The 19,937-nt window shown below is 32.8% G+C and overlaps 1 protein-coding gene across 5 annotated transcripts in view; it reads right to left on the bottom strand.

The window, feature by feature from the left end:
• The window catches only part of VPS13C (vacuolar protein sorting 13 homolog C), a 200,150-nt gene that overhangs the window by 8,410 nt on the left and 171,803 nt on the right, over positions 1-19,937 (bottom strand). For 2 of the 5 annotated variants that reach the window (XR_009264099.1, XR_009264101.1), the window contains 14 exons: positions 19,268-19,349; positions 18,608-18,677; positions 17,908-18,019; positions 17,666-17,779; positions 15,608-15,747; positions 13,830-13,911; positions 12,731-12,844; positions 11,897-11,972; positions 10,900-11,063; positions 9,638-9,683; positions 7,863-7,986; positions 7,229-7,343; positions 5,103-6,482; positions 2,303-2,391 (listed from right to left, as the gene is read on the bottom strand). Coding sequence is in view for 2 of the 5 variants with exons in the window: in XM_058737530.1 (XP_058593513.1) it covers positions 2,303-2,391; positions 7,229-7,343; positions 7,863-7,986; positions 9,638-9,683; positions 10,900-11,063; positions 11,897-11,972; positions 12,731-12,844; positions 13,830-13,911; positions 15,608-15,747; positions 17,666-17,779; positions 17,908-18,019; positions 18,608-18,677; positions 19,268-19,349 (1,328 nt within the window). In the remaining 3 variants the exon portion in view is untranslated. Of the gene's footprint in view, positions 1-2,302; positions 2,392-5,102; positions 6,483-7,228; positions 7,344-7,862; positions 7,987-9,637; positions 9,684-10,899; positions 11,064-11,896; positions 11,973-12,730; positions 12,845-13,829; positions 13,912-15,607; positions 15,748-17,665; positions 17,780-17,907; positions 18,020-18,607; positions 18,678-19,267; positions 19,350-19,937 lie in introns of those variants that run through there. The other 3 variants (XM_058737530.1, XM_058737531.1, XR_009264100.1) reach the window with 2 other exon arrangements.

The following is a 19,937-nucleotide window of genomic DNA, read 5'->3' as shown; positions in this document are numbered from 1 at the left end:
TTCAATTCAGTAAGAAAAAAAACAAAAAATGAGAAAGGCTATGAAAAGAAAATATACATAGATGATGAATATATTAAAATGTTCATATTCATTAGCAATCAAACAAGTGCTAATTAAAACAAAGAATTATTTTCTGCCCATTAAGTTAGCAAAACCCAAAAAGTTTAAATGAGAACACTAGTCTTAAGAAAACACACAAAATAAACTGCATTCTCTTGTACTGTTAGTTGTATGTAAAAAAAAAAATCAATTACAACTGTTCTGACAAAACAACTTGGCAATAGACAGGGCCTCAAAAACCTTCACAATTTTTAAATCAGCAATCCCACTGATTATAACTTATCCTAAGAAAATAATTATAGACTTAGCTGCAAGAAGACTCAGCTGCAAAGATGTGCTTATAATAATACAGTATTCGGAAGGAAAAAACTGATTATCAAATAGTAAGGTAGCATTTGAAAAACTTATAGTATAGCCATAAATACAATATTGTATAGTCATTAAAAATCATGCTGTCAAAGAATATCTAATGGTTTGGGAAGATGATCATAATACATTGTTAGGTGAACAACCTAAGTTAGTTACATATACATAATATATTTTTTGTACATAGTTTTTACAAAATATGTATAATGTAAAAATGAGATATACCAGCTGGCTGGTGGGATTGCTGGTAAAGGCTATTTTTAGGGGCTATCATAATTTATGATTCAAACCAGGACATTTTTAAGAATGAAAGGAATAGCTACTAATAATTTCATTGGGACAAAAGTACAGACCAGTTCTGTTCTAGACAAACCATAATTACGGTTCCTTTATTTCCATCCTTTAAATTATTGTCTTTATCAGGGGTGGCCAAACTATGCTGTGAGCCAAATCAAGGTGAAGCTAAGTACCTGGGAAATAGTATAGCCCTTAAAGCCTAAATATTTGCTATCTGTCCCTTAAAGAAATTCTGTTGATTCCTGATCTGTATCAAATACAATGAATAAACATAACCCTAGCAATAGAAGAGTTATTTTTTAAAACACCAATTTTAGACAAAATGCCATTTTTAAGTAAGCATTAAAGGTAAAACAGATCAGCATAATGATAATTACTTCAATCAAAGAAATTCCTGCTAGAGTCTTCTAAAGCTACAAGGAGACTAAGTCACTGTACTGGTCAGGAATATTTTACTAACTGCCTCCCAAAAAGTTCTGTAAGCGACCAGATTTAAAATTATTATGATTTTTCATTTTACTTGAAGAAAAACCAAGTATATAATGTGCACAGTAATATTCCCAAAAAATGCCTAAATCAAACAAGTTTTAAAGTATTAAGTATTACCAGAAACAACCCCTCAAAAAACCCCTGATTTCCATTACCTAGTATTGAATTACATAAAAGATACACAATTTTAAAATGAATTAACACACTGCCATTGAAGCTAAGTACAATATATGATACAAACAAACATTGTTTTTGGCCTAATAAAATGGACACACTATAAAATTGTGGGCATAAAAAATAAGTGATTACTTGTCCAATCAGTAAAAAATGCTTTTTAGATTGTTCTGTGAATATTTTTACTTTATGGACAAACCATACAACTAGTTGACTCACTGAAAATCTCATGGTTTAAGTCAAAATCCTGTCATGTTAGTCTTACTTTCTCTCCTTCCCATTCAAATATATTTCGGTGTAATAAAGAATCTAATTCAGATTTCTGTCTACTGTAACTACCCTAGCTTGGTCCTATGAAATACACAACTAAGAAAGTTTTGAAGATTATTAATATATACTAGCCATTTTGGAGTAAGTGATGTAGGATAAATCTTAGGAAAATAAACGTACTGTAGTCCAAGTTCTTACATTTGGAAAAATTATCTACCACTCCCAAAATACTTAGAAAAAATTGGAAAAAAACACACAGAAGTAATACCATCCTTAAAAAAGGTGTTCTCATCATCTAAAATAAAACCTACTAAGAAAAAATGATTCATGAATTCAGCTTCCATAGCTGGATTTACAATTCACATGTAACATATGACTACTATACGTATGGAGTCCATTCTAGACTCCGTCTCTCAGTAGTGGTGTAACTGGGATACATGCTGACCCTCAGTTTCAACATCTCCAAAATGAGAGGGTTGGAATAGACAACCTCAAAGGACCCATCTAGAGTGTATCTTTGTGATTCAATGACAATGAACATCTTGTAATTTAAGTATAGTTCTCCAAACCCTCTGCCACGATAGTTTTCAAAATTCTTATCATCTATATAGTTTGCATTTGAAAAAATATCACTTGAAGTTAATACCTATTTGTAACCATGAGGATTGTCTTCTTGCTTCCAGCAATAGCACAGTGGCATCGATAAGTCTCTCCTTCTAACCTTTTAACATGATTCTGAAAAGAAAACAAGACTCAAGATTTGCGTAGTACATGCATCCAAATAGTATTTCCAATACTGTGTATTAGTTTATTATAGTGACAGTGCTAGTTAGGAAAAAGAATTATTAGAAACAAAAACACAATAGTGGCACATGAAACTAGAAAAATATTCATTGCACATTTATAAATTAACTTCCACTGTGCCTTAAATGACAAATCTGTATTAAATACTTACTAAGTGATCTTCTGATAAAATATACCTCATTCTGTGATAACTCAGCAGTTTAAAAATATCTACCAGAAATAATCACACATTTTCATTAACGGAATATAATATATGCAAATATAAAAGTGTGACATTAACATTACAGGGGTTCTTAACCTTGGGTCCAAGGAAGGACCTGGAAGGTCTATGAACCCTCTAAAATAGACTATAAAGTTTTGAAAATGTGGTTTTGCAACTTTTTTCAAAGGATGGTTCATATTTTTCATCAAATTTTTTCAAGTGGTCTGTGATCCTTCTCAAAGGTGAAGAATCACTGATTTACAGAGAGATAAATATACCACAATAATACAATTCCAAGAGAACTGATATTTAATGTTTTTGAATTATGTGGTCTTATAGATTAAACATGCATGAAAAGCCAATGTATACACCAAATTATATTCTTGATAAAAAAGAAAATATTATGTCAATATTAACACAAACATGAAGAATTTCTAAGATTTCAAATAGCTGGCACAATTTATTGCTAAAGACAATTAACAAGCATAAATAATTCAAGTATAAATAGCACATTAAAATACATTTATTTTCATTTCAACTATCTCCAAACTATTGTGATTTGAATTGGCACACATTAAAAACAGTTATTTTTTATAGTTAATGCTAATGAAATATCATTGACATTATCTATAATGCACGATTAAAGATCAGATGATATAATGTATATGAAACTACAGAACATAAACATACCTAATAAACAAGACCATAACATTTATAACCAAGAATACAACATCAATATTATTAAAAGGATAACCTAATAATAATCACAAGCAGAGAAAGCACATTTGTTATTATTTCAATGCTTAAATACACATTTTTAGAAAATCCTTGGTTCAGTTATTACTTGACAGTTATGAAAAGCCATGAACAAAGATGAATCCCCAAAGAAACAGGATCTCATCTTCAGAATGAGTCTCAGAGACAAGTGGAATTTAAGTCACTTGTTTCACATCCTGCCTGTGAGAATTAGCCAAAATCTTTCAATATTTATACCTTAAATTCTATAATAAAGAAAAATGGGAAATGAATATAACAATTCAATACACTTATTTTCAGCTTTGAAATTTAAATGTTAAAATATTTAGATTTGAGATGCAATGTAAAAGAAATACTACCCACTTCCCATTTTGTATGCACTTTCATTAGTTTATCAGGGTATTGTGCTTTGAACCAGTGAAAGCCTTTAAAGGGCAATGTATCACCACACTACACTACCAGAAACTATTTTAAGCACTACTAAAATCCACTACACTCTGAGATTCAGATTAAGATATTCAGTCACTGATGGCAGCAGGAGAATAGATTTACAATATTTAGCAAAAGCATTCAAGATTTTCAAGTAAATTCTAAGGAAATAATATATGAAAAAACAATATTTATAAGGATGTTTATCACAGAATTATTAGTGTTGGTAAAATAACAGAAGCATCTTTAATGCCAACAACTTGGAATGATCAAATACACACTAGAAGGTTACCTCAATAGATGGTAATGCAAGAATTAAGAGTGAAGCATTTCTATGAATATGGAAAAACGTAATTAAAATAAAAAAGCAACAGACATCATTTTGAATATCATATAGTCACAAGTATGTGAACCAAGTGAATATTAAATAAAAACTGGCCATATATATATATGTGTGTGTGTGTGTGCATATATATATGTAAATATACATACATATATATATACATACATATATATATATGCATGTGTGAACAGTATCTTAGGAGAATAAGGGTGAAGCAGAAAAGTATATCCTATGAAAACACAGTGTATGATTTAGTAATTTTGAAAGCTTAGTGAAAAATACAGAGCAATACTCAAGAGAAAAAGAAAATGGGGTAAATGAAGAGATACCCAAATAAATTATTTAGAATGTATCCATATTATAGTAAGAGGGCTAGGAGGGAATAATTTTACACTCCAGTGTTCTTTAATATTTACCCCGATAACAAGTTTTGTTATACTTGGTCCCTGAAGGACTGAAGTTTTCATTTCTTTTGTATATCCAGCACAGTCTAGATAATCAATAAATACTTCATACCTAAGTGATTACAGCAAGATAGGCAAGGGATCAAACAGCCTAAATTTAACTATCCATGCCTACCCCTGTCACCTATGGAAAAAATTAGCAAGTCCTCTCATTAATGTACAATCATTTTATTTTTCCCAGTAACTACAATAATATATTAAACTTTAAAATGTTGTCTGATATAACAAAAACTAATAAATCAGAGATATATTTAGCTAAAATAATAAAAGCTACTTGAATTTTGTGCTTCTAGACATGCAGTTGAAAAAAGGGAAATCACAAGGTTACTAACGTAAAGAACTAAACAAAAGGTAAACAATAAGAAAAAATGTAAACAAGTTATACAATTTCCCAAAAGACTCATAAAATTGCAATATATCCAAGAAAATTAAAAATCGTTACTTTTACCTAAGAAGGAAGGGTAATTATTAGTGATGATTTAAGACAGCATCTTGATTAGTTATTGTGCTTGGTTCTCAGAAATTGTACATGTGGTGACATTTTTGCCAACCCTCAATTATCTAGGCACAAGAAGAGTCTGTCAGCTACAGTTTTAGGCTGATCTTTGGGTGTGATTTTTTCTTCTTTAAAGTGCTTGTATTAAATAAGCATTCAATTACTTCTTTTGGTAATGACAATTTAAAAAATATATAATCCAACTGAACAGTTATACGTTAGCAGTTTCACTCTCTTCAAATGTGTGACACATTAAATGTAAGTTTATACTTTGGTTTCAATTTTGGGGAGAAGGATGAAAGCTGCTAGATAAGATGCTGTTAAGTCAAATCAAACATTTCTATCATTTATCATAAGAAATCAAACCGCAATTTACTTTGAAAATTAACTATGAGGGTACTAATTTCAAAATGATAGTTTATAATTATTTTGTTCTAAGATAACAAATCCTCTTTAAAAACTTAGAAGCTTAAAAAGGATTGGTTTTTTAAAACTAAAGATAGCTATAAATTCAAGGGACACATAAATAATTTGCCTAATTACACGTTCAACTTTTATTTATGTTAAGTAAAACTAATAATTGTGAAATAAGCATAATCAACAAGAAGATTCAAGTTTTGAAAAGTAAAAATGCCAAGGGCTGATATTTATGTAACATCATTATAAAATGATTGCTATTTGTCCAGCAAGAGTACTGAGAGGTTAAAAAAAAGAAAAAAAGAGATTAAGGGCACATGTTCTCAAAATTCATGTCTCAATGCTTCTTTGAGGTCTAAGAACAGACCAACAGCAACTTGTATTTCAATTATTAAAACATAAGCCCCAGTTAACAGCCCCATAAATTGAGTAAATTGGGGTGCTGTGTGAAACATAGTTAGGTCATTCCATCATCAGGACTCACAGATAGAAAGAACACACAACAGATTGGACATAAGAATTGTTCTTATTTTTCTGATTTACATGAAAGTACATGAATGCCATAAAGAAAGATAAAACTTTCAAAATGATAGTAAAATTGTCTGCCTCTGAACTCAATATAAGTTTTTCACCAACTAAAAAAAGAAGGGAGTTAATTTCCTACATCCTTTAATATTTCATATTAATCTCTTATTCCTGTACAGTATTACCAGGGATACCACCATTCTAATTTGTAGTTGAGCCAGTACAAGAAGTTGAGAGAGAGGTGAGAGTTGTAAAGAAAACTTAATTAAAATGAACAATCAATCTAAATAAATCAAAGACAGTCAATTAATACCACAGTTTGTTTTGATTTTTAAGGATGAAATCAAGTAGTAGCATAGGAAACATTTACTCCTGTATTTCCAGTTCTTGCTGTGTAGGCAGAAAAAGAAAGAAAATAAAGTTAGAAGCATGCAGGAAGATAAAATGTATCAACATACAATAAAAACCAAAGGCTAAGAACAATGGAGAGTCATTTTACTTTGAAGTCAAAGTAGGAAAACATTAATAAATTTTTTTTTGCGGGGTGGGGGAATCCAGTCAAGGGAGAAAAGCAATTTATGTATGTATATATTATTTAAAAGCAGTAAAGTTAAAATTAAAATAAAAACCAAAAAAAAAATCCACCTTAAAACATTTTTAAGGTTTAAAAAGATTATAATTATACATAATCTTTTTTCTTCTTTCCTCCAGCTTCTGTTTACCTGAATAAATCTAGATTTACAGAGTAGTCCAAATAAATTAATTTGGCTGGGAGAAAAGGAAGCAGTGGGATTCCTATAATTAGCTATAAAGCAGGAGACCAAAGTTAACAGTGTTAACTAAATGAGCTACCACACAAACAGTAATAAAGCCTAAGACTTCTTTTAACGCTTTGCTTTCTGCACAAAAAAGCTTTGTTCCTGTGCAGAAAAAAAAAATGACGTTATTCCCATTTAAAACATTATGCTAAAACAAAAAAAATAAACAACAAAATTCTACTCTACAAACCATGTTCCCTGTATAATCCTTACAAGAAGTTCATGAATCAGGAACTTTAAGAACCACCCATGGAATCCTCGTCCTAGAAATCTTTAATATTAAATTTTACCCATGACCATGAAGAACAGAATTTATACCTCAAATAAATCGTAGCCCTCGGATTCCTGTCTTTCATATGGGCGAATGATGCCATCCTCGTGGATGAAACGAGGGGGTCGGAGCCTGGACACTTCCTCAGTTGACTCTGCTGCCCTGTAAAGGCAGCAGAATAAGCACAAAAAATATGTGAGAATCTTTCAAAATAATACAAATATATATGTATATTAAATACTGTACCACATTCCATATTGTACCAATATTTGATAAAAACAGAGTGATTTTAAATAACCGGTCCATTATTATGCGACAAGTATTATAAACAAGTCTGTCCGACTCCAATTCCCCGCCCCCCAACCTTTTCTTAAAGAAAAGAAAATATCAAAATAACAAAGGCAGGGACTAACTTGTCCACTCTTTGTATCCTCGACATCTAGAACAGGGCCTGGCATATAGTAGATACTAATAAACATTTGTTGAACACAAGAGAAACTGAACCATAAAAACTGTCTCCTCTTACTCCTCTCTGGCGGCACTCCACCTTGTGAATCTGTAAGCGCTTTCAGTCAGAATTTAACACTCCTAAGAGCAGGCAAAGTATTTAACTTATTTATGTATTCCTAGCAACAATAAGTCCATAGACACATGCCTTGTACATGGTATGTACTTAATTACCTCTGAATCCCTTGGAAGGTGCTGCTGGCCATATCTATGATTCCACCCGTTGGACGAGCCACAGCACCCACAAGTCCTTTTCCAATTCCTTTAAAGAATCCAGCAGCTCCTTCCTTTTTGGCACCTTCATAAAACCAAGGACAATGAATGTATAAAGATATTTTAAAATAAGCAAGTTTTGAACTCAAAAAATCCTGAGCCAAATACTGAACTGTTTTACCTAGAAATCTTCTACATTTTGGCTTTCTAAAGAAGTTGAATTTAATCATAAAATGTAAAAAACAGTGGTTTTCAAAGTGTGTTAAAAATACCAATTATTAGGCCCCACCCCAGACCTACTAAGTCAGAAAGTGAGGCCCAGTGATCAGTGTTTTAACACGCTGTCTGGGCCATCCTGAGTGGTGCTCAAGTTTTACAACCACTGCTTCTTAGACCCAAGAATCTAAGGTTTAAGAAATGACCAGAAATTTTTCTTTTTTGATTCTACCCTCAAGAGATTTTTCAAGCAGTGTTACTTTTTTTTTTCAAATAAAAGAACATACTGAATTATAATTCACTTACCATATAATTCACATACCCATTGCAGTATACAAATTAAATGCTTTTGGGTATAGGAGAGTTGTGCAACCATCGCCACAATCAATTTTAGAAAATTTGTATCATCTCGAACATAAACCCCATGACTATTAGCAATCATTCGCCATTTCCCACAACCTGTCCTCAACTGATCCTGTGCAATTTAACTCCTTCCTCCCTGCCCCCCAGACTTAGGCAATCACTAATCTACTTTCCATCTCTATGGATTTGCCTATTCTGGACATTTCCTACAAATGCAATCAAACAATATGTGGTCTTTTGTGACTGTTTTTTTTTTTCTTCATTTAGCAACATGTTTTCAGGGTTCATTCATCTACTTGTAACAGCACTTGATTTCCTTTCACAGCTGGATACCATCCCATTGTAGAGATATACCACATTTTCTTTAATTATGCAATTGCTGACAGACATTTAGGTTGCTACCACCTTCTGGCTATTATGTTCTATGAACACTTATACATAAGTTTTTGAGTGAACACATGTTTTCAATTCCCTTAGATATATACCTAGAAGTGGAGTTGCTGTCACACACATTAACGCTGTGTTTAAATAAATCCAGGTGTCCCAGCACCATTTGTTGAAATGGGTATTCTTTATGGAATTACCTTGGCACCCTTGTTGAAGATCAACTGGCCACAAATGTAAGGATTTATTTCTAGAATCTCAAGTCTATTCCATTGATCTATGTCTATCCATATGCCAGTACCACATTGTCTTAGTTACTGTACTTTTATGGTAAGTTTTTAAGTTGGATAGTGTAAGTTCTCCAACTCTGATCTTTTTCAAGATTGTTGGGGCTATATTGGGTCACCTGAATTCACATATACATTTTACGATCAGTTTGTCAATTTCTGCAAAGAAGCCAACTGGGATTTTGACTGGGACTGCAATTAACAAAGTACCTTTTTAATAGGATAAAAAAAGATCTACTGCTATTGAGGATCTAAAGGAACCCAGTTGAACTATGGTCCCGCTGAAAATAACATTCAAAGTCTGAATCATAATCTATTACTTCATCTACTTTCTGAAGAAAGTACATTCATTTAAAACCAATTTAAAACTATGAGCATAAAATCAGAAATTCTCTCAATTAAATAACTAGTAGCAATAACATCTGTTATGCTTATTATGTATCAATTCTTGAGACTTTGTACAGGAAGGAGACATTCTCAACCTACCTTCCACAGGTTTTGTTATTATCCCAGTCACTCCACCAACAACTCCCTGAAAGAGATATCAATCATAAAGTCAAACCTGAATGGAAGGTGCTTAAGCCAACCACTAGAGGTCTCCACCTACACACTAGAAATAACTTTTTTTCAAAAAAATGAGGACTTATTTGATAATGTGAACATGTGGCTAAGTGAGCACTACAATTTTTTAAATATTACATAACAGAAAATTTTAAATAAAAGCACCTTGTACAAGTAAAATTCTATAACAGGAAGAATTAGAAAAGCAGGCAAAAAGATCCTACATCTGGCTCTGGCACCAATTTAGCTCTATAACCATGGGCAATTGATTCAATCTCTTTAAGCCTCAGTTTCCACACCAGTAAAATGAATGAGTTGAGCCAAATAATCCCTAAGATATAATTACAAATTTTAATGAAATAACTTTTTAATTTAGTGGAAGTGTGGAAAACTGAAAATGAAAGGACCTGTGAAGGACAGCAGATAGCCTAAGAAGTAAAGTACTTTATCTTACACAGCACACAACACTATAAATCACTGGTACAAACACGTTACAATTACAAGTTAAAAACAGTAATACGTTTATACATTCTTAATACTTGTCAAGTAATGGTAGTAAATAAAACTACCTGTATGTTACACAAATGCAAAGAAAGAGAACTGAAGTATACCCACTGTTTAAAAAATCAGATACTTCTGGGAAGAGAGGAGGGTGATCAAACAGAACTTTACAGAGTTACCTATATTTCCATTATTTATTAAATAATGTTACCTGTATAATTAAGCAATATTCATAATTACCTGTATAATTTTTAAAGTGCTGAAAAACAGTGAAAAGCAGTCCCTGGTTTACAAAAACTTAACTTATATACTTCCCCTGCCACAAAAATGGTCAACTGATGATGACCTAAACAACTCCCCCTCCCTCTCGTTACCATCATTGACCATATTTCTCTCTGCTTTACTTCCTCCTCTTCCAGAAGAGAGCTAATCTGCCATCATCCTAGAGTTTTGACTTCAGCCCAAGTGCCAAACGAAGTCTGGGATTTGGGGGAAAGATGTGACGGTGGTATCAGCAAAGGAGAGCGCACAAGGAAACAGCAAAACCCACGGTTTTTCACTACTGCTGTTGTGACAGACTTTTACTCACAAGGAATATGCCAAGTTTCAAACAACCAGCTTCGAGTACATATTCTAAAGTGTATACAGAAGTTCAGGACTTCTTGAAGACTCAGTATGAGACTTACACGCAGGAAGCCCTTTCCTCCTCTGGCCAGGCTGTCTCCAAAATCTTTAGGCTGTCGACCCATCTCTTCTCTTCTTTTCTGCTGATATTCCTTGTCCATTGTAATTGCTGCCAAACCTTTCCCAACAGAACCAGTGATGCGAGATACAACTCCTGCTGCACCACCTATCAAAAGACCCGGACAAGTAAGTCACATTGCTTCTTTATTTTTTATTATTATTTATTATTTTTTTTAATTTTTTTTAATGTTTATTTATTTTTGGGACAGAGAGAGACAGAGCATGAACGGGGGAGGGGCAGAGAGAGAGGGAGACACAGAATCGGAAGCAGGCTCCAGGCTCTGAGCCATCAGCCCAGAGCCCGATGCGGGGCTCGAACTCACGGACCGCGAGATCATGACCTGAGCTGAAGTCGGCCGCTTAACCGACTGAGCCACCCAGGCGCCCCATCACATTGCTTCTTTAAAGAGCAGCTACCCCCAAAATCAAGAGCACACTGTATACACTGTACGTTAGCCAACTTGACAACAAATTATATTAAAATAAATAAATAAATAAATAAACAAACAAACAGCATTACCACAATACACAGCACACCTCTGCTTTAAACAGGTGCATCAAATTCTGTCTCAAATACAAACACACAGAAATGTATTTTTTATCATTTCTGCTATTTAAGAAAAGGAATCAAACTATTTAAAGTATACTGATTCTCCAGAATTTTTCTGTAAACCTAAAACTGTTCTAAAAGATACATTATTGTTTCTCTTCAAAAAAGGACATTGAATCAACACTACAAAGACATATAAACAAACCCAGGAAGTCTACAGTTAAACTGTGTTCCATTCAAGAATAAGGGAACACGTCTTTTAAACAGAATTATTAGAAAACTGTTCCCTCTTTTATTAAATATAATCATTTGTTTTTACAGACAATAAATATTAGAATAACTATTATAAAAAATACATATATTTACACACACAACTATGTGATACATACCTACAGTGTGTCCAAAGAGACTTCTGACTCCAATCACTAATCCCTCAGCAAATTCTTCAGGGCCTTGAACAGCACCCTGGCCAAAAAATAAATAAATGAACAGTTTGCTATTTAAAATTTAAATAATCTCAAGACTTGTGATCTAGTATTTCAGGGTTTCCATGAAGATACAGAATCTGTAAAGACCCATAAACACTGTGATGTCACAGTTTTCCCCCTCTAACGCAAATACTGACAGCACACCTACTGGGTATGAAGACACCTTCAGCCCACATGGTTTCAGTCAACTCTTCTGAGATAACAAAAACCAAACAAATAAATCATTTGCTTCAATCACAGTCTGAAGTTACCAGCTGCATTGGTAGCAAGACTAAGAGCCCACAGTTTTGATTCTTTTGTTTTCCCATGTATTCTCTCTGCTTTGTCCTGCAAAAACTCTTACTACTTTGGGCTCCTGGGTCCCTTAAATGGAGGTGAATAGGTTAGAGGAAAGCTTGAATACAAAACAAAGTGGGCTTTTCATAGCTCATGAGTCTTTCCATAGTGGCGAAACAGCCCTGAAATGATGTGAACCTACCTAGCAGTCTTCCTTGCAACTACATGAAATCTTGGAAGATGTGGGCACGTTTTAATGCCTAGACATCGGAAGCACTGAATTAATTCTGAAACAACCTTTTAATGTCATCTCAAGTAATTTGAAGTAAAAATATGACATTAACGTATTTTTTTTATTTAGATATGATTCAGTTTCCAGATACAATTAAAATACAAATTATCTGTCATAAAGAACAGAGTATCATTTTCTGTACCTATACTTAAATATAAGATCAATACCTGAAAGGGTTCATAGAATAAAGCTTCAACTCCTTCAGACAGGCCTCTAATTAATCCAAATGGGTTTCCAAGCACATCTAAGCCCAATACAAGGACATACATCTGTTTCAAGAACTAAAGAGAAAAAAGATAAATTAAGTCCTTTGCTACTGGTGTAAGAAACAGTATCACGATGCCTTGGGAAAAAAGGAGAGTGCTACCTAAATTAGGTTGTTAAAGGAAAGCTATGCAGAATAACCACCACTATATCCATTAACTGATCTTTCACTATGTGCCAGGCATTATGCTGGTACTTTACAACTGCTTTCAATTTGGATAGATTGGCTTAAGGCAGTCTGCCAGTTAGCAGCTATGTAACCTTGGACAAGTCAATTAGTCTCTATAGGCCTCAGTTTTCTCATCTAAAAAATGGAAGGAGGATGACACTGACCTTGCATGGCTGAGCATGCATATTAAATGAATATATAATTCAAAAATACTTATTTTTAATATGTTAGTATCACTGTTACTATGAAACTAGATTGGGAAATAATTAATAATCATAAGAAAAAACAAATTAAAGTATATCCTTATTTGAATAGGTAATAACCATAATGTCTATATACACCGTAGGAGAAAAGACGTTCTAGCAGAGGGAGGAAAGGGGAACTTCACCCCAGAATTCGATAGCACAGCAATGGTATCCCACTACCATGAAACAACAATTGCCCCTGCACCCAATTCAAACCATGGAATAACTGAGGCATGGAAAAGAGCCTGGCTTAGAATTCCTCTCCCATTTCTACTAGACTATGCTTAGAAACTTTAGACATTTATGAAATAAGTGAGATGTCTCCTACATTGGTATTCCTTCCCAAAGTGGTAAATGTATAATTGCAAAGGGAAAAAAGGCACTACAGGAAACTTTTAAAAACTTTTATTAAGAAGGGAAAGAGCTAAAGAAATAAAAACTAGTCATTCAAGAAAACTACTAAGAAATAAAACTACAAATTGAGGTAAATTAGATAAACAATGTTGCACACTGTGCAATCACATACAAATGTTTTGTTTGATATTTTATGAAGCATATTCTTTGTGAGCTACTATGATAGGAAATTACCTGTTCACTGTAATGTCTAACAACACTCCACATGAGCTGATCTCTCTTGTAAAACTGATACCGAATTTCATAATAAGCAAGTCTGGGAGGAGAAAGAAAGATTCAAAGGCATGATCATTACATTGGGAGAGAAAGAGACTTAAAATTTCAATGGTATGTTAATCATTGCTAATTGTTTTACAATTCTAATTGTAGATCTGCCACATATAATTTATGTTTGAGATCTTAATATTACGGTAACAAAATTACTATAAAATTAGTACATAAAGAGTAAAAAGATTGAAAAACTCAACCATAATCCCATTACACAGGGAATTTTTTAGGTTTTTTTTTTCATTTCCCACTTTGAATTCTTTCTTTTCTATACAATTCAAAAATATTTAAAACAGTTTGTATGCATTTTTACACTCAATATTGTGAATAAGGATCTCTCTATGTTATTCAAAAATTCTATGTAACCATTTTTAATGGATGCATAGCATTCCATCATGTGGAAATGTCATAAGAAAACAATTTTACCATAGTCAGACATTTCCAAATCTTGACCATAATAATTAGCGCTGCCATATGTAAATTTTGAATATAAGTCTTTAGTTGCATTTCAAGATTATTATTTTTTTTGGACTGAATTCCCAATAAAAGAATTACTGAATGATAAACTACAAAAACATTTGAGGCTTTGAGACATATATATATATATATATATATATATATATATATATGTGTGTGTGTATGTGTGTGTGTGTATACATATATCTTTCCACTCCTACAAATAGTTAAAAAAAAAAGTGCCCATTTGTTAGACCCAGCCCTTTTTCGTACTAGGATTACTCATATTTAAAAATCTTTGACAATTTACTTGAATTTGCATATATTATTTGCTATATGATAAAGCTGAACATTTCAAATATTTATCAGCCACTGTATCTTGCCTCTTGCAAATTATCTTATTGTCCTTTGGTGATTATGGCACTGGAATCTTTAGGTTTGTCTTATCAATGTTTGATATTAACACTATTAATCCTCTCCTTGTCATATTTGTCCTTCTATTTTCCCAGTTCGTTTTCTAATTGTTTTCACTGATTCTGTTGTATTTACTTTCTATGTAGTCAAATCTATCTTGTATTTTCTGCTGTGGGTTTTTCCATTGCTTTTAAACTGAGAACACTTTCTTTACTTAAGAGATTTGACAACAATTAACCTCATTGTTTTCCTCAGTCTTTCTCATTTGAATTTTATATTTAATCCTTCCATTCCTATGGAACTTGATAGTGTACAAGTACGGTGGAAATCGTATAAATGGATTTTTTTTTCCTCCAAGGTAACTACTTGTTCCAATACTGTTGTTGAATATTCAGTTCAACAAACACTCACTGAATTTATATGTGTCTAGCACACATAAATATTCTCAGATTAAATGTGGCATTATTATCTATACCTTTCCATATGATTATACTGAAATCTCATCATACTGCTACATATTTCTAAATATAAGTCTGTTCTAAAATGTGGTCAATTTATAACCTTCTAGTCAAACAATTCCATTTTTAATCTACATTGATGATTATCAACATATGAATAACTGAAGAAAATATAATACTTTTTATGAGTAAAATAAGCATATCTAAAAAGCATAATTAGAAAGAGGCCAAACTTTTCAAGTATAATGAGAATTACCATTTTTCTAAGCTAACACTGTAGCCCAAATGGGAAGAATTAATATCCATAAAATAACCTTGGTACAAAACCCTCCCCATCTACTTTAACATAAATCTTACTTGAATATTAAGTCATCCACATCAGTCAAAGTAGCACCTATGCTTTTCAACAGCAGATTGACAGAATGAATTGCAATCATTTCCTGTTTTTCTTTGTCTGACTCTCCACTTCCACTACCCAAGGACAGACTCAAATGCAACTAAAAGAAAAATAATGTTCAATAAATACAAGCTAAAAACAACCAAAAAATTTATATACATAGGAACCAAATCTTTCAGATACAAACAGATGTTGTATATTTCAGTCCTAAAGAAAGCTATTATTTGTTACTCTACACACAACACAGGGTAACTCACTAATATCTGATTTTCATATTTGCTTTTTGATAAAAGACAAAGCAGTCTGTTCCAAAAACAGAGCTATAATTTTATCCAAAGTGTATACATACCATGGTGTTTATATGGAGGGGGCTCAAAACACTTCACAAAAACAGTATAATCATTTCAAGAAGAGAAACAAGTCAAGTGGCACACAAGTAGTCTATCAGTCAAAATAACAATCATTTATTTTCATCCAACTAAAGTAAATAATTTATGGCAATAATTAACAATAACAATTATAATTATACAATAAGTAACAACAACATGACAATTACAGCAACAAACTGTTAGATAAATTTTTAAAAGAGTTAAGTGTTTCAGCTTCCACAGACTCCTTTAACTTAAACATGAGATCTTCACCTTACCATTTAATTTAATTTAGTTGTTTCTACTTTGGGCTATCGTCATTACTGCAACAGTGGCAAAGACACAGGCAGAAGGTAATTTTATCTGTACAAATAAAGTAGATGACTCTCCTTTCTGATTCTGCATTTTACCCAACCAATGTGTAGCTCAACAGAAGAGACTTGGGGTAAAACCAGAAAAGCCTGCGTGCTGTTTTTTTTGGTTTGTTTTTGTATTTTTGTTTGTTCGATGTCAGAGAATGTGGAGATCCGTGAAAGGTAAGCTTAGGTGGACAGACAGAGTTCCAGCCTTTCCCTTAAGGCAAAGTCACCATGGAATGAGAAAATAACTACTGTTTATGATCTTAATTATTCAATTTCATGACACAATTTCCAAAGTGCATAAAATCATGAATCGGTAATTAACAATCTTTAATACTACCCTAAGATTATAACCCATGAAGTCATTTTATACCTTCCAGAACAACTTTGATAGGAGGCATTCAGTAAGTATTTGTGGAAGGTATTATTCAATCTCATATATGATTTTTGCTTAATAATGGAAAAGAAACTGTGTTTAACCTACCACATAAAACGATATCAATTTTAAACTCAACACTATAAATAGGTCTAATACTACCAACCTAGTATACTAGTTTAAAATAATAATTCAATTCCATTTTATAAATTAATTTATTTAGCTGAATGGATTGGTGGATGAAACTGAAAATAATGTTCTGTAAATAGTTTGGGGGAATGTAAAGGATCATCAATATTTTAAAGAGTTACTTAATTGTAGATATGGCCCATTACACAAGTTCAGAGCGTTATGGTTGATAGCATTTGTGAATTTACTAAGCATTCACCTCTTCCTATAAAACCTAAAAAGAACAACAGAAAGAAAAAAGAAAATGGGTTCATAAAGTACAAAATCAGGCAAGTGAAAGGTATCCAATTTTCCACTCTCTTAGATACAATCAAATTTTGGAAGGGTGAAAAACACCACATCAACAGTATAATACCTACTTCAGCGTTTTCACATTCTGGTTAGGGCGCCCATTATAGCTTTCTGTTTAGACCGTGAGAGTAGTTAAAAAGTGCAACCAAAACATTAAATGTTGTGAGCACTTCTTCGCTTAATTAAGAAATGCTTTTGTCAGCTCCTTCCCTGAATAAAGGGGTTATTAATTCAAGACTAGAGAACATGCTCTGATGGTTTCTCTGTGGGAATTATGGTTGTACATATGTTACAGAAAATTGTCATAATTATTTCAATTAATCAAATAAAATTCCCACCAAATATTTGATACAAGTTATAACCCACATTTTGTATGCAGACCCCTAAAAAATTGTACAATTCTGCCTAACTTGCAAAATAATAATTACTACAAACCTTAACAGGAGAAATATGGAAATGTTCAAAGAAACTAAGAACTGACATATCAGTCACTGAAGTCTCCATTAATTCTGTGTTGAGAGCATCAGTATCTTGCTGGATTAACTTCGTCTGAAAAAAAAAATAAAACAAGAATGTCTATTTTATTTTTTTTCTCTAAGTAGTTGATGGCTAATTTAGTTAATTAATTAGTTAATTTAATTTAGTTTATAATTTTCCCAAGAAGTAAAAATTTTTACCCGTTTTCTTTCAGCTTCTGGGTCAGTTGTTGGGGTAAACAGTGCAATAATAGCTCCTAGAAACCCCTGATCAACTTTCAAGGCCATCTCCTGAATGAGGACCATAAAATACCTACAGAAAAATTTTTTTTAGAAGAATGAAAAAGGGTTTCTATCAAACCTTGTAATTATCAGTGTTAAAACTTTGATTTTTGCATCAAGTCCCAATAAGATCTTACTCCTTCATCTCTTCAAAAGTGTTAAGAAGATGAAAGTATCCTTAAACTGAAATTGTTTTTTTCTTTACAGGAAAGTTTTCACTAGAGGAAATACTTGTATTAATACTCAGCATTTAAATACCCAAATCCCATATTCATCATATTATGAGACAAATACAATTAGATGGTATATAGCATGTACTACTTCATTTTTAAAGTCCACAGCAACTGCTCTAAACACTTCGCAAATATATATGTCATTTATGTCACTGGCTATTTTATACTCTAATTGGAGTTACAAACAGGAAAAGGTGGTTAAGGAACTTTACACTTTAAAATTATAGAGGGGCTATATTTACTTGAAAATACTTGACCAAAGATGGACTGATATGCTCCGGTGGAAAATAATTTTTATATGGAAGTCATCCTCACAAGAGTGGAATTTATTTTCAAAGTAGATTCTCATTTTAAATTCCTTTATATAAACACAGGTATCTACTTACTTGAACTGTAATACTTTACTGTACTCATTAAATCTTGTGATGACACTCACATCAATGAAAGGTTTGGGCTCTAAAAGGAAGAAAGACAAAAAGAAAAAAACAGTCAAGCTTTATACTGGATCAAAAAAAAAGTCAGCCGGGGGGTGTGGGGGTCCTGGGTGACTCAGTCAGTTAAGCATCCAACTTTGGCTCAGGTCGTGATCTTGTGGTTCAGAAGTTTGGGCCCCACAACGGCTTTGGGCTGACAGCTCAGAGCTTGGAGCTTGCCTTGAGTTCTGTGTGTCCCTATCTCTCTGCCCCTCCCCAGTGTGTGCTCTGTCTCTGTCTCTCTCTCAAAAATAAATAAACATTTAAAAAAATTTTTTTAAGGGGCGCCTGGGTGGCTCAGTCGGTTAAGTGTCCCACCTTCGGCTCAGGTCATGATCTCACAGTTTGTGAGTTTGAACCCGCATTGGGCTCTGTGCTGACAGCTCAGAGCCTGGAGCCTGCTTTGGAATCTGTGTCTCCCTCTCTCTGCCCATCCCCTGCTCATGCTCTGTCTCTCTCTCTCTCTCAAAAATAAACATTAAAAAAATTTTTTTTTATTTATAAAAAGGCTATTTAACTTTTAAAATAAACTGTCTCCACTTCTTTTCTTTTCTTTTTTTTTTTTTTTTTTACCTGAATCCAAAGCAATAGATTTTGGAGGGGCCACGGGATGAAATACAACAGGAAACATTGTACCTGGTAACTGACTATCAACCTAAAAAAAAAAAAAAAAAAAGAAGAAGAAGAAAGAAAACTCAGCAAGATTTGAAATAATGTAAACTTTTAGTTTTTGAGATAATATTATAGAAGATGCTGCTAATTTCATCACAATTAAGTGTCTGCATTGTGTATATGGTGCTATTAGAAGTTTTACTTTATCTAAAATTCTTACATATCTCAGCAAGGGCAACCTTTTACATAAAGGAATATGTAATACCCTCCTAACTACATTAACACTGTGCAGCATACACACTATTAATCAAAATGTTTGTGCCTATGGATCATGTGATATTTTAACAGCTTATAATTTAAATAAAATGTAACTGGAGACTAAATACGAAATTAGATAGGTAGAAAGAAGAAAAAAAATTAAAATGTCCTTAATCATATTTAGGAGTTAAAAGGAAGAGAGTGAGAAGGGCAAGAAGGGAGCAAGGAAGCAAGAAGACAAAAGCATTCTCCAATAAAGCCCAGCTCAGCCCTGTGTAGACTGACAAAAGAAAATCTAATTTGGGGGTCCCATGACAAAATCAGAGGAATATTTAAAAAATAACAATTTCAGTGCAAGAAAACACTCTTGCAG

Source organism: Neofelis nebulosa, chromosome 7 (assembly GCF_028018385.1).
Source record: "Neofelis nebulosa isolate mNeoNeb1 chromosome 7, mNeoNeb1.pri, whole genome shotgun sequence".
NCBI classification, from domain to species: Eukaryota; Metazoa; Chordata; class Mammalia; order Carnivora; family Felidae; genus Neofelis; species Neofelis nebulosa.
Note: the sequence above shows the minus strand (reverse complement) of the source record. Positions and strands in the feature narration are given on the sequence as shown.